Source organism: Apus apus, chromosome 5 (assembly GCF_020740795.1).
Source record: "Apus apus isolate bApuApu2 chromosome 5, bApuApu2.pri.cur, whole genome shotgun sequence".
NCBI lineage: Eukaryota > Metazoa > Chordata > Aves > Apodiformes > Apodidae > Apus > Apus apus.
In genome coordinates, this window is record NC_067286.1 from 30,659,032 (window position 1) to 30,680,134 (window position 21,103).

The window sequence follows — 21,103 nt, forward strand, 5'->3', positions numbered from 1 at the left end:
ACCTCTGTAAGAGGGATCACTAGGTGTATTTTACACAGGTAAGAAGAATAACAACTTACGATTATCATAGAAGCATGGGGATAGTTGCTTTGCAACGCAACCCCAAGGAACCAAAGAGGGAACGTTCAGAAGACTCAGCCTCACAGAAACACATTGCACGTCTTAGGGCTTGGTTGGTTCACTCACCAGCTGTGTCAGGAAGTTGTCTTTGACACATTCCAGGAACCTTCAGGACTGCTCCCTCTCTGCTGTGTTGCAGTTCCAGCAGACACCAGGGAAGCTGAAGTCCCCCATAAGAACGAAGGCAAATGACCACGAGATTTCACACAAGTATTGGACATAGAACATGTCTCCGTTATGTTCTGTGCAGTTACTTATGCTAAGAAATTAAAAAAGATATCCAGTTTCACCTCCAGTGTTTGTAAGAGGAAGAAGACAAATTCCTCTCTTTTGGAAGAGGAGCTCACTAGTGTAATTCAGTGCTAAATCCTGCCTGATGTTGAGCATTTCTGCTGAACCCATTCTGATGCTTTGCAGCAGAGTTCCAGTACGAAATCCTACATCCCTCTCGTCCATGTTCACGGGCCACAAACTCCACCGTTTCTTCTGAATCTGGGTTAACTGGGACACGGGCTTGCTCTGCCCTGGATGGTGTGTGGAGTGGTGTTTCTTTGGCCTTCCTCGAACTTTGGTCAGAGACACCCTTCTGCTTCTCAGTGAGGCTATCCGGGGAAGCTAACGACGCTACGGACATTTTTTCCCATTACATTTGTTTAACTGACAGAAACACAGGGCAAGCCTTTGGGTTACCACTACGCTCCTCAGCGGCTTGTACTTCACTCCCAGGAAGCTGCTAGATGAGCCAAATGTGCTTCGGGTGAGCGTTTTCTCGTTAAACAGGATATTTGCGGGCAGAGAGCGGCGGACGCGCCCGGGAGGCCCGGCGAGGCGGGTGGGGGGGCCGGGGCGGCTGCTGCCGCTGCGGGCTCCGGCTGGGAAGCCTCGGCCGCCGTGCCCTAGCCCCAGCCTTGACCGGCAGCCGCCGGGCGGGAGCCGGCACGCCTGGCAGACCCCACGGGGAAGCCGCATTTCGAGCGGGGCGGTGGCGGGACCACAGGGCTGTGACTGCCCGAGCGCCGGCGCTGCGGGGCCGGCAGGACGGGCCGCCAGATGCGTCTCACGGAGACATCCTCGCAGCGACAAAACGCGGCTGCTCTGCCCCGCGCCGCTGAGCCGCCCCCCGCAGGGCGGGACCCGCCAGGGCCCCGCTCCCGGCTCCTCCGCGCTCAGCCCCGGCCGCCGCCGCCGCGGGGGAGGCGGGGGCGGGGCGGGGCGGCTGGCTCAGCCCGCCTATGGCGGCGGCGGGGGCCGTGACGGGCGTGCGGGGCGCGCAATCGGCGGGGCGCCGTGGCTGGCGAGCGCGGGCGCCGCCGCGGCCGCGGCCAATGGGAGGCGCGGGGCGGTGCGGGGCGGCGCGGGGCGGTGCGTCCCGCCCCCGCGGTGCTGCGCGCGGCCGAGGTGAGAGGTGGGAGCGGGCGCCGCCGCCGCCTGCTCGGGCTGAGCGGCCGCGGGGCCGGGCACATCGGGCAGCCCAGCGGGACGGGACGGACCGGCGCAGCAGCCATGGATCACTACGACCCGCAGCAGACCAACGACTACATGCAGCCGGAGGAGGACTGGGACCGGGACCTCCTCCTCGACCCGGCCTGGGAGAAGCAGCAGAGAAAGGTGGGTGCGCACCCTTCCCTCTGCCCCCTCCCCTGGCACAGACGCGCACACCGCGGGGGGACCCAGCTCTGCCGCCCCCACCGGCTGCGGCGGGGCCGGCGCGGCGAGGCGGCGGGGGCCGCGGGGGCGGGCGGGGCGGGCAGGTGATGGCGGGGCGGGGAGCGGGGTGTCGCGGCGGGTCCCCACCCCCCCGCAACAGATGTCCGCCCTGCCGCCGGCCCGCAGGTGCGCCCGGGTGGAGCGCGGAGCCCGCAGGGTGGTGGCGGGGCCCCCCCGCCCGCTCTCCGCGCCCTGCCCCGCCAGCCCGGCGGCGGGACGGTAACTGGCTTCTCGTTTGAATGGTGTGGTTTAGGGCAGGGCTTGTGCGGAGCTCATGTCCAAAAATGGTAACATTCAGCCCTTTTTTTAAACCGAAAGGGTGGCGGTGGGGAGGGGAGCTCAGGAGGAGCTCCAGCCTCGCTGCTCTTCAGTTATATGGGTTTTTTCCCTCCTCCTTTATACCAAAAGCATCCTGTATTAGATCACCCTGGAATCCTAATCCCTGAAACATTTCCGTGTTAGTCACTTCATCAGGCAACAATACAGCAGAATTTGGATCACCCCTGATGCTAACATGGCAGGGGCAGCTCGGGGTGCAGCAGGCTCCCTCTGCGCTTCCCAGCCGGTCCCTTTTCCGTTCTGGGCTGGCGTTTTGGATCGCACCTCGCTCTGCCCGAGCTGCGAGCAGGCAGGAGAATCCCCAAACCTTCCGTACTAGAAAGAAGGACGTGGCTTACTTATGCATAGATGATATTTCGATACATATCATGTAGCCCGGGGTATGGAGCTTTACTGTAAGGAGGTGGGAACAACTGGGAAGGAGGGTATGCCAGTGAGAAGACTCTTCTTCCTCTTTGGCCTCTCTCCTTCCTCACTCCTCTGCTTCCAGATGAAGGGTTTTCAGGTTCTCCTGTTCACAGCTGTCTGAAATGTGCCACAGACACGTCTTTCCCCTGGAGCCTGATGAGTTAATTGAAGGTGATAGGTATAGAGTAGTGGTCATCTGTTTCCTTGCTTGGAAAACCTTGGGTGGTGAGGGTAAGACAGGATGAGAATTAAAGCACACAGACAAGGGCGTTTAATGGAGAAAGAGTTGATGGTGTGTGACCTTACATTTCCACAAAGGAGAAAGACTGTAATCTTGGTTTGGGGTGTGAGTGTTAGGTAATGTACCTGAAGACTTGGCTCTACTCCTTTGAGGAGGGAGGTTTCTTCCTTTTCAAAAGATCTGCCTGGCCGTGATCCATATCTCCCGTCATACGCCAGCATCTGGCTCATACATCTAGGAACAGTCAGTGGGACTCAGAGTGAGATGGGCAGTATTGCTCACGGGCTGTGAGGGGAAATGATTGTCATACCACGGGGTTTTTTGCCTTTCATGGTGTGGGATGAGGGGAAATACATTGCATGTAGTGAGACACTGACTTGATTGTCAGAAGCAGGAGTTGAACCTTTGGCTTAAAAAGAAGTCCAAAACCCCAAGCTGTGGTATGTGCCTTAAGGCCATACTCTCTTTGAGAATTACCTCCCTCCGGGAGTTTCTAAGTCCCCTTGGTCCTATCACAAGAGGGGGACAGAGAGCTACTCTGTTAACTTGGGTTACTTTTGCAGAGGAGGGGAGAAGCCAAGAGGGAGTTTTAAGGAATTAACACATCTGCTTGAAAGTAGTCCAAGCCAATTTCTTTTGATGGTCAACTGCTACCAATTGAATTTCATGTGCTGAGTGTCAGTCTCCAGCTTGCTGTGTGGGGAGGCTCTGTATAGTTTGATGTCCTTCTCTCGTGGTGGAGTCACTTGGTTGTTTCTTTTCCTGCCAATGAATAGCCACTGTTCCCTTTTGCAGTGGGTGCAAGCTCATAGTTTTATTGTGACCCACCCCTCTGATGTCTGTAGGTGGGAAGATCAGGTCTGGGGGTGATGGCTCTTCCCAGTTGCAGCCCATCAGGCTAATCCCCTTCAGAGGGATTGATGACTGGACCCCAGCCTGAGTAGGCTGTACTGATATTGAGGGACAGTCTTGTTCCTTTCCCCAGGGTCTGAATGTGACTGAAAGCCCTGTTGGGGTCTCGAGGCTTCCTTCCTTCCTTCAGAGGTGGAGAGATAATGGTATCCACCAAGCATAACTGCGGGATGTATGGTGTAGTAAAACTGTCACCCTTTCTTACCTGTGAAATGAAATCATTGCAGTAATTAGTTAAATGTTAATTACACTTCAGTTAATAGCTTACTGAGGTGAACAGGAGAGATTCATGCTTCCCAAATATTCCTGCAGACTGTCTGCAGGCTCAGTCTTCTCTGGTTGAGTCAAGTGTTGTAGGTTTTCCTTCACCTAAGGAATAGTTAGAGAATTTCTGACAGACGAAAATTTAAGTACTAAATCAGACAGTTCTAAATCTGATTTAAGTACTACTAAATTATTGTTATTATTTTTAGCACTGGGGCAGACTTGAAATGTTCATGCTCGAGCCCTCTCTGGGAGGGGAGACAGCATGTCAAACTTGGTGGCATGTCCAGCAACCCCAGTGACCAAATGGCTGTGTGAGAAGTGCCTGTGTTTTGCTGGCCATTTCCAACCCAGCCGCTCGTGTCCTGGCTCAGTAAGGTCACAAGGGCTGGGGATAGCTGTGCCACAATGCTGTGCTGAGTGGCTTTGTGCAGCCAGGACTAATTGAGACTTGGGAAGTGAGCAGACTAGAGGTGTTGCTCAAAGATTAATTGAATCCAGTTCCTCTTCTCCCGGCTGTGTGGGCTCAGCAGAGCTCATGGCAGGCCCCAGAAGTGGGAAGGTCTGCTGATTTTAGTAACAGGCACGCTGTAAGGACGACAAGTTTGATGAGCTTTCAGGAGCTAGTTCGCAGGTTTCCTACCTGTGGTGAGACAGATGTGATTGCCTTCCCTGTTGGGGATGGTGCTTGAAATAGAATCTCATGAGCTGCTTTGAGATGGGTAAACAGATGAGCTCTGCAGAGTGAATTTCATATTTGAAGAGTGAAGTTTGACCTCTTGAACATGATACAGAGAAGAGACACTGGTCTCACACTTCTTCCAACCTGCCCCTTCCTGGGAAGTTACTGTTTTACAATGCAGGGATAAAGTCACGATTCGTGGGAGGAAAGCACTTTTCCGTGTGAAGTCAATTTTTCATATCTGTCAGAAGAGAGACTAAGGTTTTAAAGCATTCTGATTTGTAAGGAGCAAAATATACAATGTACAGAACAAATTCAGCTGCTTCTCACTTGATTTAAATCTCAGCACAGCCTTTTGTGCAGGAGCAGAGGGTCTCTTCTGGGGATTAAAGTACTTTCCCTTTTGCACTATTGAACTCATTTCAGTAGTTGCTTTTTAATGGCCTTTTCTTTCCTCTCCCTTCTTTCCTGTCTGGAGTCAGGCCTCAAAGTAGAACTATCCAAAGCATAACAAGATTGAACCTGCTGTTTCCCAGTGTTACAAAGCAAAACTTGCTGAAAGCTATTCTGATGATCTCACCTAGCTGTCAAGATAGACAAGCTTGGCACGTAAGAAGTACGTATGTGAGTGTTTACTGGTCAAGAGATTTTCAGTTTTGCCTGCAAGGACACTTCTCCCTCTTGATGACAAATGGCCAGCTGCAAGTGTTGAAACTTCTCCTGAGTCATCTTGGGTTTTTTGTTGAAGGAGCTGGATTTGACCAGCTTGGTGCTTAGCACATCCGGCTCATCTTTGTAGATGAGACAAAGGGTCATGGTTAGAAGGACAACCTCCTGTATGTCCCAGGGAGGTCAGGAGTGATACTGGGGTGAACCTGGGGCTGGTAGGGGTCAGCCATCAGGCCCTGCCTGCACCAGGCTCTCCTGTTGGCCACTCATTTCTTTAACTGTTGTCCAAGGTGCATCTTGTTCTGGGTTTATTTTAAAATCTGGCCAGGAGCAACTTGTCCAAACATTAGAACTGTGGGGAAACTTTAAATGCCAAGCTGCTTTCTGACCTGACAGCTGCTGTCTTTGCAACACATAAAAGAGAGCCATAAACAACTTAAATGCTGTAAGGAACAATAGTAATGCTTTTTTTTTTTTTTTTTAAGTCAAATTGCTTAAATAAATGTGCCTTGTCTTTATCCAATCCTACTCTGCCTCACCAAGTTGGCATTTCTGTGGCAATATGGCAGTAAATGATACCTCTGGCTGAGGGAACTGTACTGTTGAGATTTATGGTGCTGCTGAAGCAGTGATAGCACAGACTTTGGGAGCACCTTTTCTGCCCTAAAGAAGTACTGATTAAGTACAGTTATTCACGTGCAGAAATATCCTGCTAGAAATGGCAGTCTCCCAGAACCCCTCTTGTTGCTCTGTGCCTTGCGCTGCATGTAGTGATACACATAAATATGAGAGTGATCCCATAACCTGAAAAGCCATGGGTCTTGTGGCCCTACTGTGCCTGCAACCAGCAGGTCTTATTGCTCTTGTTATTATTTGAATTTTGCTGTGCTAATCACCTCTGTCTGAGTTGGGGTTGTTAATGACAGAAAGTACCTGTTAAATGGAGCCCAGGTCCCTCATGAAAACACCCCACCTCCAAGCTTGCTGGTAGCATGCTCATATCAGGTGGTATGAGTGTGACGAGTATCTCCCACAAAACGGGAAAGTCACAATCGCAGCTTTATTTTCCCTTGGATTCAGTGTCCTCTGAGAACTGTATCTGGATTTCCAGAAAGCTACAGTTGTGGTAGCTGCTGTGGACACAGTAGACACCTAATCTGTAGCTTGCTAAAGTTTCTTTCAGTGCCATGATAGATTGAGCTGTGAGGCACAGAAACTTGCGTTGGTGGTGGATGTGGTGCCTTTGCTCCCACTGTGAGTGACACTGCACAGTACTCAATGGGCTGTAGTGAGGCACAGGCCTTGTGTGGTCTTTGCAGTGTGGATGTTCTGTGGGAAAGGTCACCCTGATGCATCTGAGGACCCTCTGTGCCTAATTTTGCACCAGCCAGTATTGATACTGAAGCAGAACGGTAAATTTTGTAACACTGCTTGCTCAGCTGCTCTCTTACATTCAAACAGGCAGGCAATACAGGTCACCAGATATCTCTTATCTTTCAGATCAAGCTCTTGTTGTTTAACTTAGGTAGCTTATTTCCAGATACTTGCTTTTCAAAACACTCAACAGCTGCTTTAGGGGGCTCTGAAAATATCTGGCTTTGTAGATCAGTTATTTGTCCTTGAGTGTGGGAGCTGCCTCATATTTTCTGTGATCAGCCTTTGTCAGGATATGTGCTTATGGATTTTTTAACAAGAACATTATTATTCATTGAAACCTCTTGGTGCATGATGAATGAGATGTGTATTTTGCAGTGAGCCATTAGAGGAGAAAGCTAAGGAGAAAGCAGATATGGGTTAAAAAGGTGATGGCATACTCTTTGGGGGGACTCTATAACAGATCCCAAGGATCAACTCATGAGAGCATGATACTCGCAGAACTGGATTGAACTGTTCCTTCTAATCCTCTAGGGAAGGGTGAAACACCTCAAAGGCATCCAGCCCAGTGATGTTAAGTGTGTCTGTCTGGAGAATTTCTTACTGACTGCTTCAGGCAACCAGTTTAAATTCTTATGCATTCAAATAACTGCAAAGTATAGAGAGGATAACATTGCTTTCCATCCTGACTGCTTGCAGTCATCACTGGTATAGCCTGGGGCATCTGGAGAACTATGTGGGGCATCTTCTACAGAGGCTCTTTAGAAACTTCACTTTTCTTGGCTATCTGTTGAAAAGTCTTCCCCCTAGAAGGAAGCGGGTGCTTTTGCATGAGGTGGTGTTGTCTGGCTATGAAATTCAAGTGAAACTGGATGGCAGCTGTGAGAATGTGGGCCAGTAAACCTGTTCAGTAAAAGTATTCATGAACACTGAGATACAATTCGCATTTTTAGAAGCCATATATGTTACAGTGGAGACCTGAGTTAATGGTACCTGCTCTTCCCAGCACTGAGGTGACCACCATAAGTGGTGTTACGCTGCTCAGCTGATCCTAGTATAGACACCTTGCTCGTGTGTTGTGTGAGAGGTGCAGTTCTACAGTTTAACATGTCTCATGCATTTTTAACTGGAGGGGGAGCAAGGCTCACTTGGCCTCCCTGGCCAGGTTATGAGCCTGTGTGCTTTTCTGTGCCGCCTCACTGGGATCTGCTTAAGACTTCGGCCTGAGTTCTTAAGGTTTGCACAAGCAGCAGTGACAGGGATGGTGAAAACTTGCACTACTGTGCTGAGGAAGGACTGAGAGCTTTTCCCAGCTGCCTGTGGATTATCATTGTTGTGCCTGATGCTTAGGCTGTTCTCTGGGGTGCACTTATGCTAGCAGAGGATGACTGTGCTCTTTCTGATGATGGGGTGCATAAAGCAGTCACTGTAGAAAAGAGGCTGGAGAACTGTCTGGGGAAATGTTGGGAAGCTGCTAAAATACAACACATAGAGGGGACTGGACTCACTTCAATGCATTGTCTCTTCCTCAGCAGCTTGGTGGATGTATTGCTGTAATTTTCAGAAATATTTTGTACAGTCGGAGCAATGGTGTTTGAGGAGGACAGAGTGAAACAGAGTTTAGTCTTCTTTTATATAAGAACAGAAAACTGATTTCTTGCCATGTGTGACTATTGGAAACTTGGTGGCTACCATAAGGAATGTGCTTAGCATAATTTCTACAAATATTATATAGCAATGTAAAATACTCTCAACCCCTTGAAGCCATAGATGAACCATGAGTTTAAGGGTGAAAAAGTTGTGTGCTAAGTTGGAAAAACCTTGCCTTAGCAAGAAAGACAGGGTCATCTTTTCTTCAGAGAGGCATAAGATTTGCTCTACCTCTGCAATTTTGAGGCTTAAGCGTGTTACACAACTTGGATCTTTTGGGAGGAGTTGGTGTAGTAGTGAGATAGGCTTGTCAGCAGCAGGACCTTCTATCTGGTGCTTGGCATGCCAGATAAGTTGGTTTTATTGAATTCTGTGGAGCCACTTGCTGCTTTATTTTGACCCTGGTGCATGAGACTGGCTCTTAGTAGAGTCACCCAGATCCCTGGGACTTCCTGGGCCAAGCCAAAAGATGTTTAAGTGAGCAAAACTGCTAGCATTAATATGATTAGCAAAAAAAGCAAACTTCCTGTTCCCTTCCCGCCATTGCCTTCCCTGCTCTTATACCCCCACTGCATGAGAGCAGAACTTGGTCATAGGATGTTTGTGGTGTGGCCTGGTGCCAGTTTAACCTCTTGGCTCCCTATTAGGCAGTAAAGCAGAACCATGTTTTCCCCATGTTGGTTTCCTGTGTCTTTCCTGCTCAGCTGGCAATGCATTCATCCTATTGGTAAGAGCTGGATCAGGCCTTTGTAAGCCAACTCTTGTACCAGTACTGCAACTGGCTGACCTCAGACTTCTACCTACAGTTATCCCCACTTCTCCTTCTTCCAATTCTTTTGCTGATTTGAAGCACTGCAACATGAACAAGGCTCTGTAGAAACCTTCTTCACCCTCAGTGCACTGAAACACTCCCATCGACGAGGCTGGGGTATGCATGAATAAACAAAGGGCATTTTGGTCTCTCCTCCATGTGAATCTTTGATTTGTCATTTTATCTCTGTAGTCTGAAAGCCTCCTGGAAGCGTGTTCACCCCTGTGGTGTGGGAAATGACAGCAAAACTGGCCTTTCCATTGTGTTAGAGCCAAGATAAGAAGTTCTGGCAGGTGAAAAGGCTGTTTCTTAGCTATTTCACTACAGTGGATGCCACTGGCGTGCGTCTCCATATATCACCTGTCGCTCAGATTGGAGTGGTTTCAAGTAGGTCTCTGAATACCAGCAATCCAGGGCTTCTGGGCAGTCTCAATAGACAGGTGAGGCTGCAGGGCAGATTTCTTAAGCAGCAGCTTGTTCCACGTCCTCTTAGATGACTTACATGGTGAATGGGAAGGGAAGGCAGGGGTGACTTGATGTATCAGCTGGTTTGCTTTCTTAGCAGTCTGCTTGACTTTGCAGGGACTATGTGTTACTGCAGTATAGAGCCAGCCCTTCAGGATACCACAGGTGGGTTCTCCTTGTCCATCCTATGTGTGGTCCTCATTTTCAGAGGGACCCTTATGAAGTCTTTTACCTCTGTGCTGTGTTGCATCAAGTGGGCAGCCTGTTCGCTCTGCACCTTCCATGAGCAGAGTGCTATATGGCTGGAGAAGTTTTACTCAGAATACTCATGCTTCCTTTTTCAATGCTCAGGACAACTCTCCCCTCCTGCAGAGGTGCTGAACCAAGGCCATTTGGCAATTGAGTAAGGACTTCTGCTTTCCATGGCCTTTGGATCAGGCAGCCAAAGCACTTGCTACTCCATGCTGCACTCAGATTTTACCAGTGCTGTAAATGGAAGTTCTGATGTTACATCTTCGCTGCAGGAGCTAACCCATAAAGGCCTCTGAGAGATGAGGAAGAGTGAGAGAACCATGTATGGGCTCTGCATCCCAGCTGAGTGCTCTTTTCTTCATCATGGAAAGTGATGTGCACATCCATGAGCCTTGTTTCCTGGCCAGATTCCTTGGCTTTATAGCAGTTGAGTTTCTTTTGCTGCCACCTGTGATCCCTTCCAGTTTATTTAAATCTACCCTTCAGTAGATGATTAAATAAATCTGCTACTTAATGTATTAACCCCAAGAAAACTTTAAAATTTGGCTCCACAGGTGAAAAAAAAACAAACCACAAAAAAAATTAATTGATTTCTTAAGTGCTAAACAATGACAAAGAAAGGATACTTTGTTTAGAGCTGTTTGGTCCATATCAATGTCAGGATTTATCACAACAGAAAATAATTTCCTAAGGAAAGCTGTGGTTACAGCCAAAAGCAGTTTAAGCTTTTTAAGCATGTTCAAGCTTCCAAGTGAGTTTTCTACATATCTTACCTGGTTTGGGGAGACGTGGAGATCTCCCACTGATGAGGGAGGAGAGAGCAGTAGCTCGAATGCAAGAGTGTGGTGGGAAGAGGAGTATGTGGGTATCTTTGTTCAAGCCTCTGCCTTCCTTCTAGCTCTGCTCGTGTTACTGTACAGGAGGCACATCTCCAGAGGAAGTGTTTGTCTTGGCTTCACCTGGGTCCACACACCGGGTGAGACCTTGCGCTTCCTCAGTGCTTGCTCATCAAGCACCTTTGGCAGCAGTGCTCGTAGGCGGCTGCGCTGCTCAGAGAGGGCTGGGTGGGGGCAGCGGGGGAGTACATTCATGAACACAACCAGTCTGTTTCAAAATGGCTAACGTGTGGAAACTTGCTTTTTCCTGAGGGTTTTGTTGGGCCGTTGGGGAACTCTGGCCAGGGATGAGACTATTTCCAGCTGTGGTGAGCCAAGTGTGAACTCACTCTGGGCAAGATGCCCAGCTCCACTGGTTTTCTCCTGCCAGAAATCCTCACCCTCCAGCCAACCATACCAGTCCTCAGTTTCTGCCACTCCTCTGTTAAAGATCTCTGAAGGGAGAGGAGAGTAAGGAGACCAGGCAGAGCAAGATACTGCTGAGGAGGGGAGTGAGGGGAGGCACTGAAGAGCTTGCACAGGGAGTGCGATGGTGTGGTGCCACCACCAAGGGGTGGCTGTTGTGGGTGAGGGCTGTGGGGACCTGCTTTTTCTAGAGTGGAGAGGAAAAAATGGGTGGTGGGGATGCAAGGGGTTAGCTTTCCTTGGTTAGGCAGAGCTACCCAACCTGCGGGGACATACTGCTGGCAGTACCATCAGGCTAGTAATCTGGGAATGAGTATTGTTCCCTTCATTATGGTTTCAACACACTGGGGACTTCTGTAAAATAGGATATTCCTTTCCTCTTTTGTGGAAGGTGCTGCAGAGCAGAAGGTGCCCTTTAAAGAGGAGGCTGTGCATCTGGGACCTCTTGTCCTCCACAGAAAAGGCATGGCCACAAAAAACTTCATATTCCAGAGCTGGCAGTCCCTGTTGCAGTCTCTGTGCATTGGAATTTGTCTTGCAGGAATCCACTGGTTCGGCTGCTTCTCAGCAAAGACTGCTCTGCAGTGTGCAGGGAGCCTCCCTGCATGTTATTCATGTTCATGGTACAGATTTTTAGCAACTGGAGGTGCTAAAGGATTAATGGCTGGTACTGTCATCCTTCCAGTGCTAGCAACGATTGCTAAGCTGCTCTTTCTGGTCAGTGCCTTTGGTTGCTGATACCATGAGTGTTTGCATTTGGCTGTTTGGTTGGAGCTAGTGGGTCTCTGGTAAAGAGTTTCTAAAATGCCTGTAGTCACAACTTCTTGTGTGCGTAAACCAAGCATCACGAGCATGATGCTGTATAGGTAACTTAGTGTGCAGGCACCTGTCTGCAGCCTGTCTTCTGGGTCCAGTCATGTAGAGGTGTTGGAGCTGATGAGGCCAGTGTATCAACAGGAGACTTTCTGTTCCTGCAAACACACCTCCAGCACTGATAATTTTTATGTGGCAGCCTATCATTTAGTGACACATTACACTGTTCCTTGCTGTTGCTGCCTGTCACTAATGGCCTGATCCAGCCAGCTACTGACACCCTCCTGAAAGCTGTTTCCATCCTAAACCCAAAGGAGGTTTCCCCTCCCCCTCCTATAATGACTTGTTTCTTTAAAGCTGTTAACTGGCCATAATCCAATCATTACTACTGTAATTAGTGAACTGCTTACAGTAATCAAAACATTTGAAGCATAATAGCTTCTGTGTTTCCAAAGCTTGGAACAACTTTTTCCTGCAGTCCTGTGAGAGGCAATTACTGCTGATAGTCCAGGGGTGGGTGCAGGGGACGCAGAGCAAGCTTGATGCTGGTCATGCTGCTTCTTGTACAGAGCCTCAGGTGGCTCCACATGGACTTTGCACAGCAGGGAGAAGCTCAGGAGCCCCGTGAAGGTGAGCAGGTGTGCCCAGCTCATGGCGATCTCCTGCTCTGCCTTTGTCAGAAAGGAGCCTCCTCTTTGCAAGCTGTGTCAGAGAATGCTGGTGTTGGGTAGAACTTGCAGAGCAGCTAGTGGCATTGAAAGTGTGATGTAGTGGTACTTAACATTTGACTTATATTATGGTACAAAATGCCTCCATTGCACCAGGCTCAATGTCTCTTCTTGCTGTCAGAACACCCTCTTGTTCCTATGCACAGTGTCTGTGCTCTCTGCCCACCCACCAAATTACTAACTTTGTAGGCAAAGCGAAGAGACTTCAGCTCGAGGTCCTGCAGGTTAATTCTGCAGGACTTGGTGTTTCCAAGCAGGCACATCCCTCTGCTGCATGCTTCCGCTGCTTCTCTTTTTGGGAGCTGGGTTTTCTGAAAGCTTCTCCTGCCCTGCCCTGCATACCCTGACAGGAGAGCAGTATTGGTGCACTTGTCTCCAGCCTTTGTTCTGCTTCCTCATTTTTACCTCCAGAGATGAAGCTTCCTGTAACTCAGGCTGTTCTTGGGGAGGAGAAGGAGTACCACAGTGAGGAACAAGCATGGGCAGCTTTTAAAGTGGAGAGTCCTGCTGGATGAGAAGGACAAGAGTGAGCAAGTACACACAACTGCAGCAAGCAAAGGCCCTGCAGTAAAATGCCTAGCTGCCAACCATCAGTTGGCAGGTAGGGTAAGGTATTAATTTGCAGTATTTGGCCATTTGGTCAGAAAAATGAAGTGTCTTTTTCACCTAAGGATGAGGTTATTTTTTAAAAAAGCAACATTAAAATCCTAAACCAATCAACCAAACAAAAAAACCCAAAGCAAAACAACAAATAACAAACCCCAACAATCAAGCAACCAACCAAACACCACCACCATCCTCCAAAAAGACCCCCATCCAAAATCCAACCTCACCCCACAACTCCTTCCCATCACAGAATTTTCATTTTGCTCTTGAGTTGCTTTTCCAGGCTTTATTCCTATGTGGTCTTGGGCAGTAGAGGCACTATAAGATGCACAGTCTGTGTCCTGGCCTCGGCAGGTGAAGTGAGCAGCGAAACAGCCTCTGATGGGAATGGTTTTGTTTTGTGTTCTGGATTTTGCGTAGGAGAGATGTTCTTGCCCTTCTGGACCTTAGGTGTGCTGTCAATGTCTGCCACTGCTGTCTATATACTTATTGCCCCAGAAATCTGCTGTTATTAAGTGAGTTGTGTGAAAGATTGAAAATGTACTTGTTGGCATGTAGGTCAGAGGGGTCACTAAGGTGAGGAGCAAGTCGTAGAGTGCCAGTGGCCAGAGATCGAAGTGGTGTGCCTCGTGATGCGCCAAGATCTCTTCTGGCTGGCTTGAGCAGTGTCTCCTCATTGCCTTGCACTCTGCCTTTGCATCTATCTGCATCTTCCTGCAACCTCTTGCCATGCTCCTAGTCTGCAGGATACTTGGGGAAATAGGGTTTGTACAGTGCCCTGCCCAGCAGAACTCTAATCTGAGTGTGGTTCCCACATGCTGCAAGGCCATGAGCTCTGAAGCAGTGGTAACTGATTTTTAAATGGACACTTTTTTTTTTTTAAATTTTAAGCATTCTCTTAAGTCCGCTTGGGCGCATTACAGCACACGTAAGTTGCTTCCCTGTTTGTGGTACTCGCTTACAATCCCCTTGACTCAAGTTAACTTTCAATTCTGTATTCTTCACTAGCACCATGCATTTATTTGACTTGCTGTTGGTTGTAGGTGTACAGCCACTATCAGCACACCCTGTTTGAGTGCTTCCCAGTCTCTCTTCAGGATGAAGTCTAGTAATAGACTGAGTCAGAAGTGGTGATCATGTATTTCTGTCATCTTTAGCCTCAGATGTCTGCTTTCAGTGTGCTGCTACAAAATTGCAACCGTGGAGGTCCTCTTCTCCACACCCCTGGAGATATGCTAATGTAGTACACCAGCTTTTTGTATCAAGTTTCTGCTGTGGGTGTAGCCAAAGAGAATAAAATCATCAGCATACTATTTTTTGTAAATTTTGCTTTGCATTTAAACCTCTCATGGCACTCCTTGGTAGCTCTTTTTCTGTGTGTATTTCCCTATGCCAAATATTGCTGCCTCCTCTTCTCCTGGCCCTTCCTTGCCCCAGCTTCATTAATAGGAACTGGGAAGGGAAATCTGTGTTCCCATCTTACTCTGCCATTGTGTTCAGTGATCTCATGTGCTTTGGATTGAAGATTGCTGTTCTGCTTAGGTGGGTTGCTGGCTTTCATGATCTGATACATGAACAGAACTACGTGGTGCTGGAACGAGCCTTTCAAACATTTTGTTAATAAGTTTTTAATACTTATCTTCATCTCATCCATAGAAGGACTATTTTGGTGGTGTCACTTTTTCCTCAGATTTTATTTGGAAGTCACCTGTTGGTGGTGGGCTTCAGCAGCTCCTTAAGTCTTTCTCTGCTTCTGAGCAGTGCAGCAGCAAGTAAGCTTTTAGTATGGGAGTGAGCGCTGTGCACGGAGCACAGTCAGCCTGTGGGAATCAAAGATGTGGATTTGGTCTGCACAGCCCATCCAAAGGAACAGCTCTCCAGGCATAGTGCAAAGCTCTTGTTCAGAGGAGTGCAATAAGCAGTAAGCTATGTTCTTTGGATGAGTGCGCTTCTGAGTGTGAGTGCTGTCCTGATGCTATAGCAAAGTGAGGCATTGGCAAAATTCGCCTGAGTTTGTTCCACTCTGACCTTCCTGTGTGGTGCATTGGTAAATCACATTTTCCTATGACTTCGTCTCATGTGAACCCTTAGCAAGGTTTTGTAAGGATGCTTATTTGTCATAAAATTGTGGTGCACCAGAACAGCAACCACCCTTCCTATCTTAGTAGAGAAGATTACAAGTATTAGGGAGACATGCCTGTTTCTGTCAAACTAGCAGGATCTTAATTTACCTCTGATTTGCTACTTGCTTTGCCTTCCTAAGAAGATATGAGTGGGAAAAATACATATGTGTGTTCAGGATAAAATATTCCAGAACTCTAAATGTAGTTTATATAGCACTTACCTGCATTTTGGCTAGTGAACTTTGGTACTTTTGCAGCCTTACAAAAGGAGTGAATAAATGTATTGTGTAATTGTAGTCTCTAAAGTGCGTTCTAGACAGTTTGCCAGAGGGTGACATAAGGTATATTCAAATTGGCAGTCCCTGATGATTCCAAAGACCTGCCAAAATACTATGTTTTGCACCTAATTTATTTAACTTTGGCATATTCAAGTGCTGAATGTTCTCCATCCATTTACTTGGGGCAAGACTTGCTCCAGATGCAGTTTCACAAGCGTCAGTCCAGTGCTGTGCTGTGCTTATCTGTCAGTCGTTCTCAGCTGGATGCACCCACAATCAGTACTTGTGTATGCTGTGGAAAAGTGAGTATTCAGCCAGATAAGAGTGGATCCTGCTGAGCTTAAGGTTAAGAGAAAGAGGAGGTGTCAGGGTGGGAGAAGTGAAGGGTCAGTGTGGAATGGGACTGCCCACTTTGATGGCAGCTTGTCAATAAAGTGGTGAACACCAGCCGTGAAACCAGTCCCTCAGCAATATGGTATTTGGAGCTGCAGTAAATGCAGAAGAGATCTGGCTCTGCCAGCCAAAGGAGCTTGAGGTTTGTGCTCTGCTCCAGGCTTCTGAATACCTTGTACTGAGATGGAAAACAAAGCAGTGCTTTCTCACTTTCTTTAAGCCCTGCCCAAATTCCTTGAATTTTTGCAGCTTGGACCAGGTGATAGTTTTAGTCTGCATGTGAAAAGAGTAAACTGTCCACCAACTCTCCATGGGTAGGAGTGCACCTTAAAACCACCTCTAGCTATGCAAGATATCTGAGATAGTGGGGGAACGGTTTTGGAGTGAGGGAATGGAAATCTGCCTGACAAATAAGTAGTGCTGGAAGCAGTGAGACTCTGCTTATGGCTTGATAGAGTAAGGGGGCTGCACCAGCAACAGCTGCCTGAGAACTAAGTTTCCCCAGCTGCTCCTTTTCTCCCTTGCAAGTCACAGCCTTTGCATTGCTCCAGCGTAACTGTTTGTGGACATGAACTGTGAGCCAGATGAAAGAACTTAATCGGTGTTGAAATTAATTTACCAAAACAGTAAGAGGGAGAAGAGTTAAACCTAGATAGCTCCCCACTGCGAGGGAGCAGAGGGAGCAGCAAGAGAACGGGAAGGAGCTGGAGGGAGTCTAAGAAAAAGGAAAAAATAAACAAACCACTTTTAACTGTTTATGCTGTGGAAATAAATACCAGTAGATCTGTGTTCTGAACATCACATTTCCCCAATCCCTGGATTGGGATTTGGCATCTATCTCATTTTCAAGTCCAATGTAGTCTCCCGCCTGCTGGAAGCAAGTGCTTAATAGCTGGTCAGAGAAGTGCTGCTTAGCAGCTGTGGAGCTGGGAAAGAAGCTGCTTCTGTTGCCTGTGCAGGAACATTAGCCACCTCCGCTTAGGCCCTGCAGAGACTGCCAGAGCTCAGCAGTTCACATGAACTCAGTTGCTGCAGTTTTGAAGAAACAAAGCTGCTAAGCAAGTGCAGTCTTCAGCCCTGCAAGTCTGAAAGCTCAAAAACTGAAGACTTTGCCATGCTCTTCTGCCAAATGCCAGACTTCTTCCATGAACAGGTACCAGTAGTCTGATCTCCATCTTTAAAGAGCAGCAAGGCTGCTATAGGGAATTTGGGGAGAAAATGGCTGTGCTGTGGCTTGGCTCCTTATGCCTGGGAGCTGATGCTTCCCTGTTGGGGTAATGCAACAGGGCTGGCTGCTGGTGAAGTGAGCTGTGGGGTAATGCCAGGTCAGCAGAGAGATCCTCTGTTGAAGCTGCTCCACTGGTGCGTGCCTGGCTCTTCATTCTCTAGCAAATGCACAGTGGTCTGATCTGCTTTTGCTGCCTGGTCACTATTCATATGGACCTGTATTGCTCTGCCAACTGTTGCTTCAAGTGTAGTTAAAAGTCTGCAGCATGAACGTGTCAGGGCTCTGTGCTGAGTCTTACTGGGTAAAGCTTAGCTTACAGCAGTACTAAATACAGTGAAACCACACAGAGAGCTGGAAACAGGTTCTGAATTAACAGCGTTGCGTTCTTAAGCATCAGGAAATCAGAGATAAAAAGTGCTAGAGAGTAGCCTGCTAAGCAGTGTAAGAGGCTTAGGTGTTTTGGCAGCTGAAAAGGGAAGAAATTAATTATTTCACTTAACAATACCTTACCTGCATGCAGAAATAGGATGGCTGGCTCATGGCATGGGAGGCAGTCTAAGGTGGAAATGAGTAACTTCCTCTGTCAATTGCCAGTACAGTGCATAGGATATGGGAGGTAGGATGTGAGGAGGTCCTGGGCCACTAATAAGTGTAACTAGTCTTGCTAAGTACTAAGTTGAACTTAATGCTGTGAAAACTCCACTTTCTGAGTTGGATTGCTTGATTTGTGCAGGAAGAAAATGTTTCCTTTACAAGCACAATGCTCTGTGGCCACCTGACTGTGTAAGAGGAAGGAAGAGTCCTGCAAAGGTTAGATCCTATGTGCCTTGATGATAGGATATGTGATCCCGTGGGAGGGAAGAGGATCCCATGGGAGAGAGAGGGACTGAAATTCATTACTTACCTGGCTTCCAGCCTGCAGCTTCAGGTCACTTTCCCTTCCCAAGCTGTGGTGGGTGCTGGCGTAGAGTTGTGGGTCATACCTGCACAACATGTGGGGCAGCAGTTGGAGTGGGAGCACAGCGTGTGATGTGCTGCACCGGATGCTTGAGCAGCAGCCGCAGTACCCCTGGGCAGTGGCCAACACCTACTGTGGCCTGTAACAATTGTGTGATTGCTCGCTGAGGAAAGGGTTGGGACAACTGTGCCCTTGCTCTTCAAGCCCACCCACTGGTTATTCAGCGTGTTTGGCATGTGATTATTTCTTCCTGGCCGACAGACAAAATCAGCTTGAGCCTCCCCTGGTGGGATCTTGGTTACCCATACCCTTTTCCCTGCAAAGCTGCACGTAGACGAGTGGTGGTGTTGGATGTGGCTGTGGCTGGTGCCCAGCCATATGCTTGGGTCAGAGCAGATTGCTGAATAAAGCAGACTTCCAGGGGACTGGTTATGGTGGAAATTGCTTTCATCGTTCTGCAACCTGCCATTGTGTGCACGTGGTTTTCGAGAGGAGAAGCAGGAAGCACCAAACTGAGGACAAAAGGCCAGTATGTGGGGACATTGTTTTGCTGTTCACATTGCAACTTTGTGCTGACATGCAGCTGCCAGCAGGAAGAGGGTTAAGCACACTTATCACACGGCATGGTTCTGTTTACTGCATACTACTCATAATGGGGGCTGGCATCCAAATCTGGAAGATTAGCACTCAACCAGAGTCCCTGAAATGTGTTTCATGTTGGTATTCTTGTCAAGCTATGCTGTGTGCCATCCACTCTCTTGCACAGACCTGCTTGCCCCTGCAGCACTCAGGGGGAGTTATGGGGAGAGCAGAAAAATTGACAGTTTTCGGAACAAAGACTGAATTGGCCTCAACTGCACTGGTTTAAGTTTGAAGCCAGGGGCATTTTGCCAGGAATTAACTTACTCCATAATAACTTGATCTCTACCAGAGGAGTTTCTGGCTTGATCCTGTTCTGATATTAGTGCATCAAGCTATCCAGGCTCAACAGTGACCAGTTTGGGAAGTGGGAACCTGCCTTTTGGTGTAAAGGTTTGGATAGGTGTCACTCAGCAATTTGACCAGTACTGAATACAAGCAGTAGTGGTGGTGGAGAACCAAGTATGAAATTAAAATTAGTTTTTGATGAGTAGTTTTGGACAAGAGAGAAGGTGTAGTTTTGCAGCATGATCTATAGCTTAACCCTTGCTATCAACATGGGCATAACTGTAGCAAACTTCCATAGGGCTTAAGGTGGAGGGTGATTTACCTTCTGACTATTCCTTGTGTGCAAGGCAGACCCCTTTGTTTCTGTGTCCTAACAAACTTGTTTCTGCTTATACCCATAAGCAGCATGGGGCTTTTCCCTTCTTCAGTCTCATACCAGATGACTTGTGAAGACCTACCTTGTCCTTCTTAGAGCTTCAACACATGGCAGCAACCTGCATTGCTGCTGATGTCCAAAGCTGCTTCTGAAGACTCCATCACCCTCTTTCTGTCTGACCTGAAAAGTCTGATTATCATCCATGGATCAAGTTTGCATGAATTAGATATGGAAGAGGAAGGATGGAGAGGTTTACCTTTTTTCCCCCTCTATGATGAAGCTGAAGCTAATGGAAAAAGAGCTTTTCTTGACCATGCTATTTGTTATTGGGGTCTACCTGCTTAGGAAGCTCTTGGGCTGAAGACGAATAGGATAGGATTCCCAGTATAAGCATAAACTTGAAATAAACCTTTCTGTGTGTTTCTTAGTAATGTCAGAAGGACCTTCTTTTTTTTTTTTTTCTCAACAAAGTTGACTTTTGTTTACTCTTTTGTACTTCAGCAGGAAAGGAGATGAGTTTTGGCTTCCTATTCTGTTGAGTGCTAGGTATGGCTGCTAGTCTATGGTACAGTTTCTTAGTCACAAATATTAAAAAATATAGCAGTTTGAGTCTGTCTTGAATTAACTTTTCTATATTGGTTTTCCACTAACCTGTATTATTGTAGGAGAAAGAGAAAGCTACTTAAACTTCTAAAAATCACATTCTATGATTCTGTGGAATAATTTCAAATTCCTCTCATTAGAAGACTTCTGGTGGATGTCTTAGGGTGCTAGCAGGGTAACTGTTTTCAGTAGATATTGAAAGACTTTGTGTGGATAGTGCTGGAGTGATATTTTTGGGTCTTCTGAAACAAGTGACAATAAATGTTCCTCAGCTGTCTATAGCGAGGGCAATTTGACTTCTGTGTGGTAGCTAACACTGCTATCTTGTCACCTGCATGCACTTTGCCTTATGCAGATGATTCTTTAATTGACAAAACAGATTGAAAACATCATGGCAGTGATATCTTGCAGATTACACACAAACTGCATGCCCTGCTGTTTGAGTTACCTATTTCTTGTCCCATTCGTGGTTTTTTTTTTCTAATAAGGTGCAGGATCCAGGATCTGCTACTTTTATTCCTAATGTATCCTTGCATGCATATATTGCAATAGAAAACATTTAGGCGTTCTGGAGTGTCTCAGATCTGAAAAAAAAAAAATAGGGTGGGTCAAAAAACTAACAGGATTCAACTGCCATGCATTTTCACCATGTAACCATTAGGAACAATCACAATGTATCAGTTCTGATGGTAAGCTGAGTTGCAAATGTTTTGCTTAGCAACTGTTGCAAAGGAAAATTGTCAAGCAACAGCAAAATTAGAAATGGTGAGTGTGGAAGGCACTCTTTAAGAGATGAGCTGTAATCTGATGTATTAACTGTGACTAAATGATTTGGCATTTTCTTACACAAACATGTAAGATTATGAGCATTTATG

General features: G+C 47.6%; 1 protein-coding gene across 6 annotated transcripts in view; it reads left to right on the forward strand.

The window, feature by feature from the left end:
* Positions 1 to 1,519: 1,519 nt before the first annotated feature.
* The window catches only part of ACTN1 (actinin alpha 1), an 89,716-nt gene continuing 70,132 nt past the window's right edge, over positions 1,520 to 21,103 (forward strand). For all 6 annotated transcript variants that reach the window (XM_051621102.1, XM_051621104.1, XM_051621106.1 and 3 more), the window contains exon 1: positions 1,520 to 1,728. In XM_051621102.1, the coding sequence (XP_051477062.1) occupies positions 1,624 to 1,728 (105 nt within the window). In that variant the 5' untranslated portion in view covers positions 1,520 to 1,623. The remainder of the gene's footprint in view (positions 1,729 to 21,103) is intronic.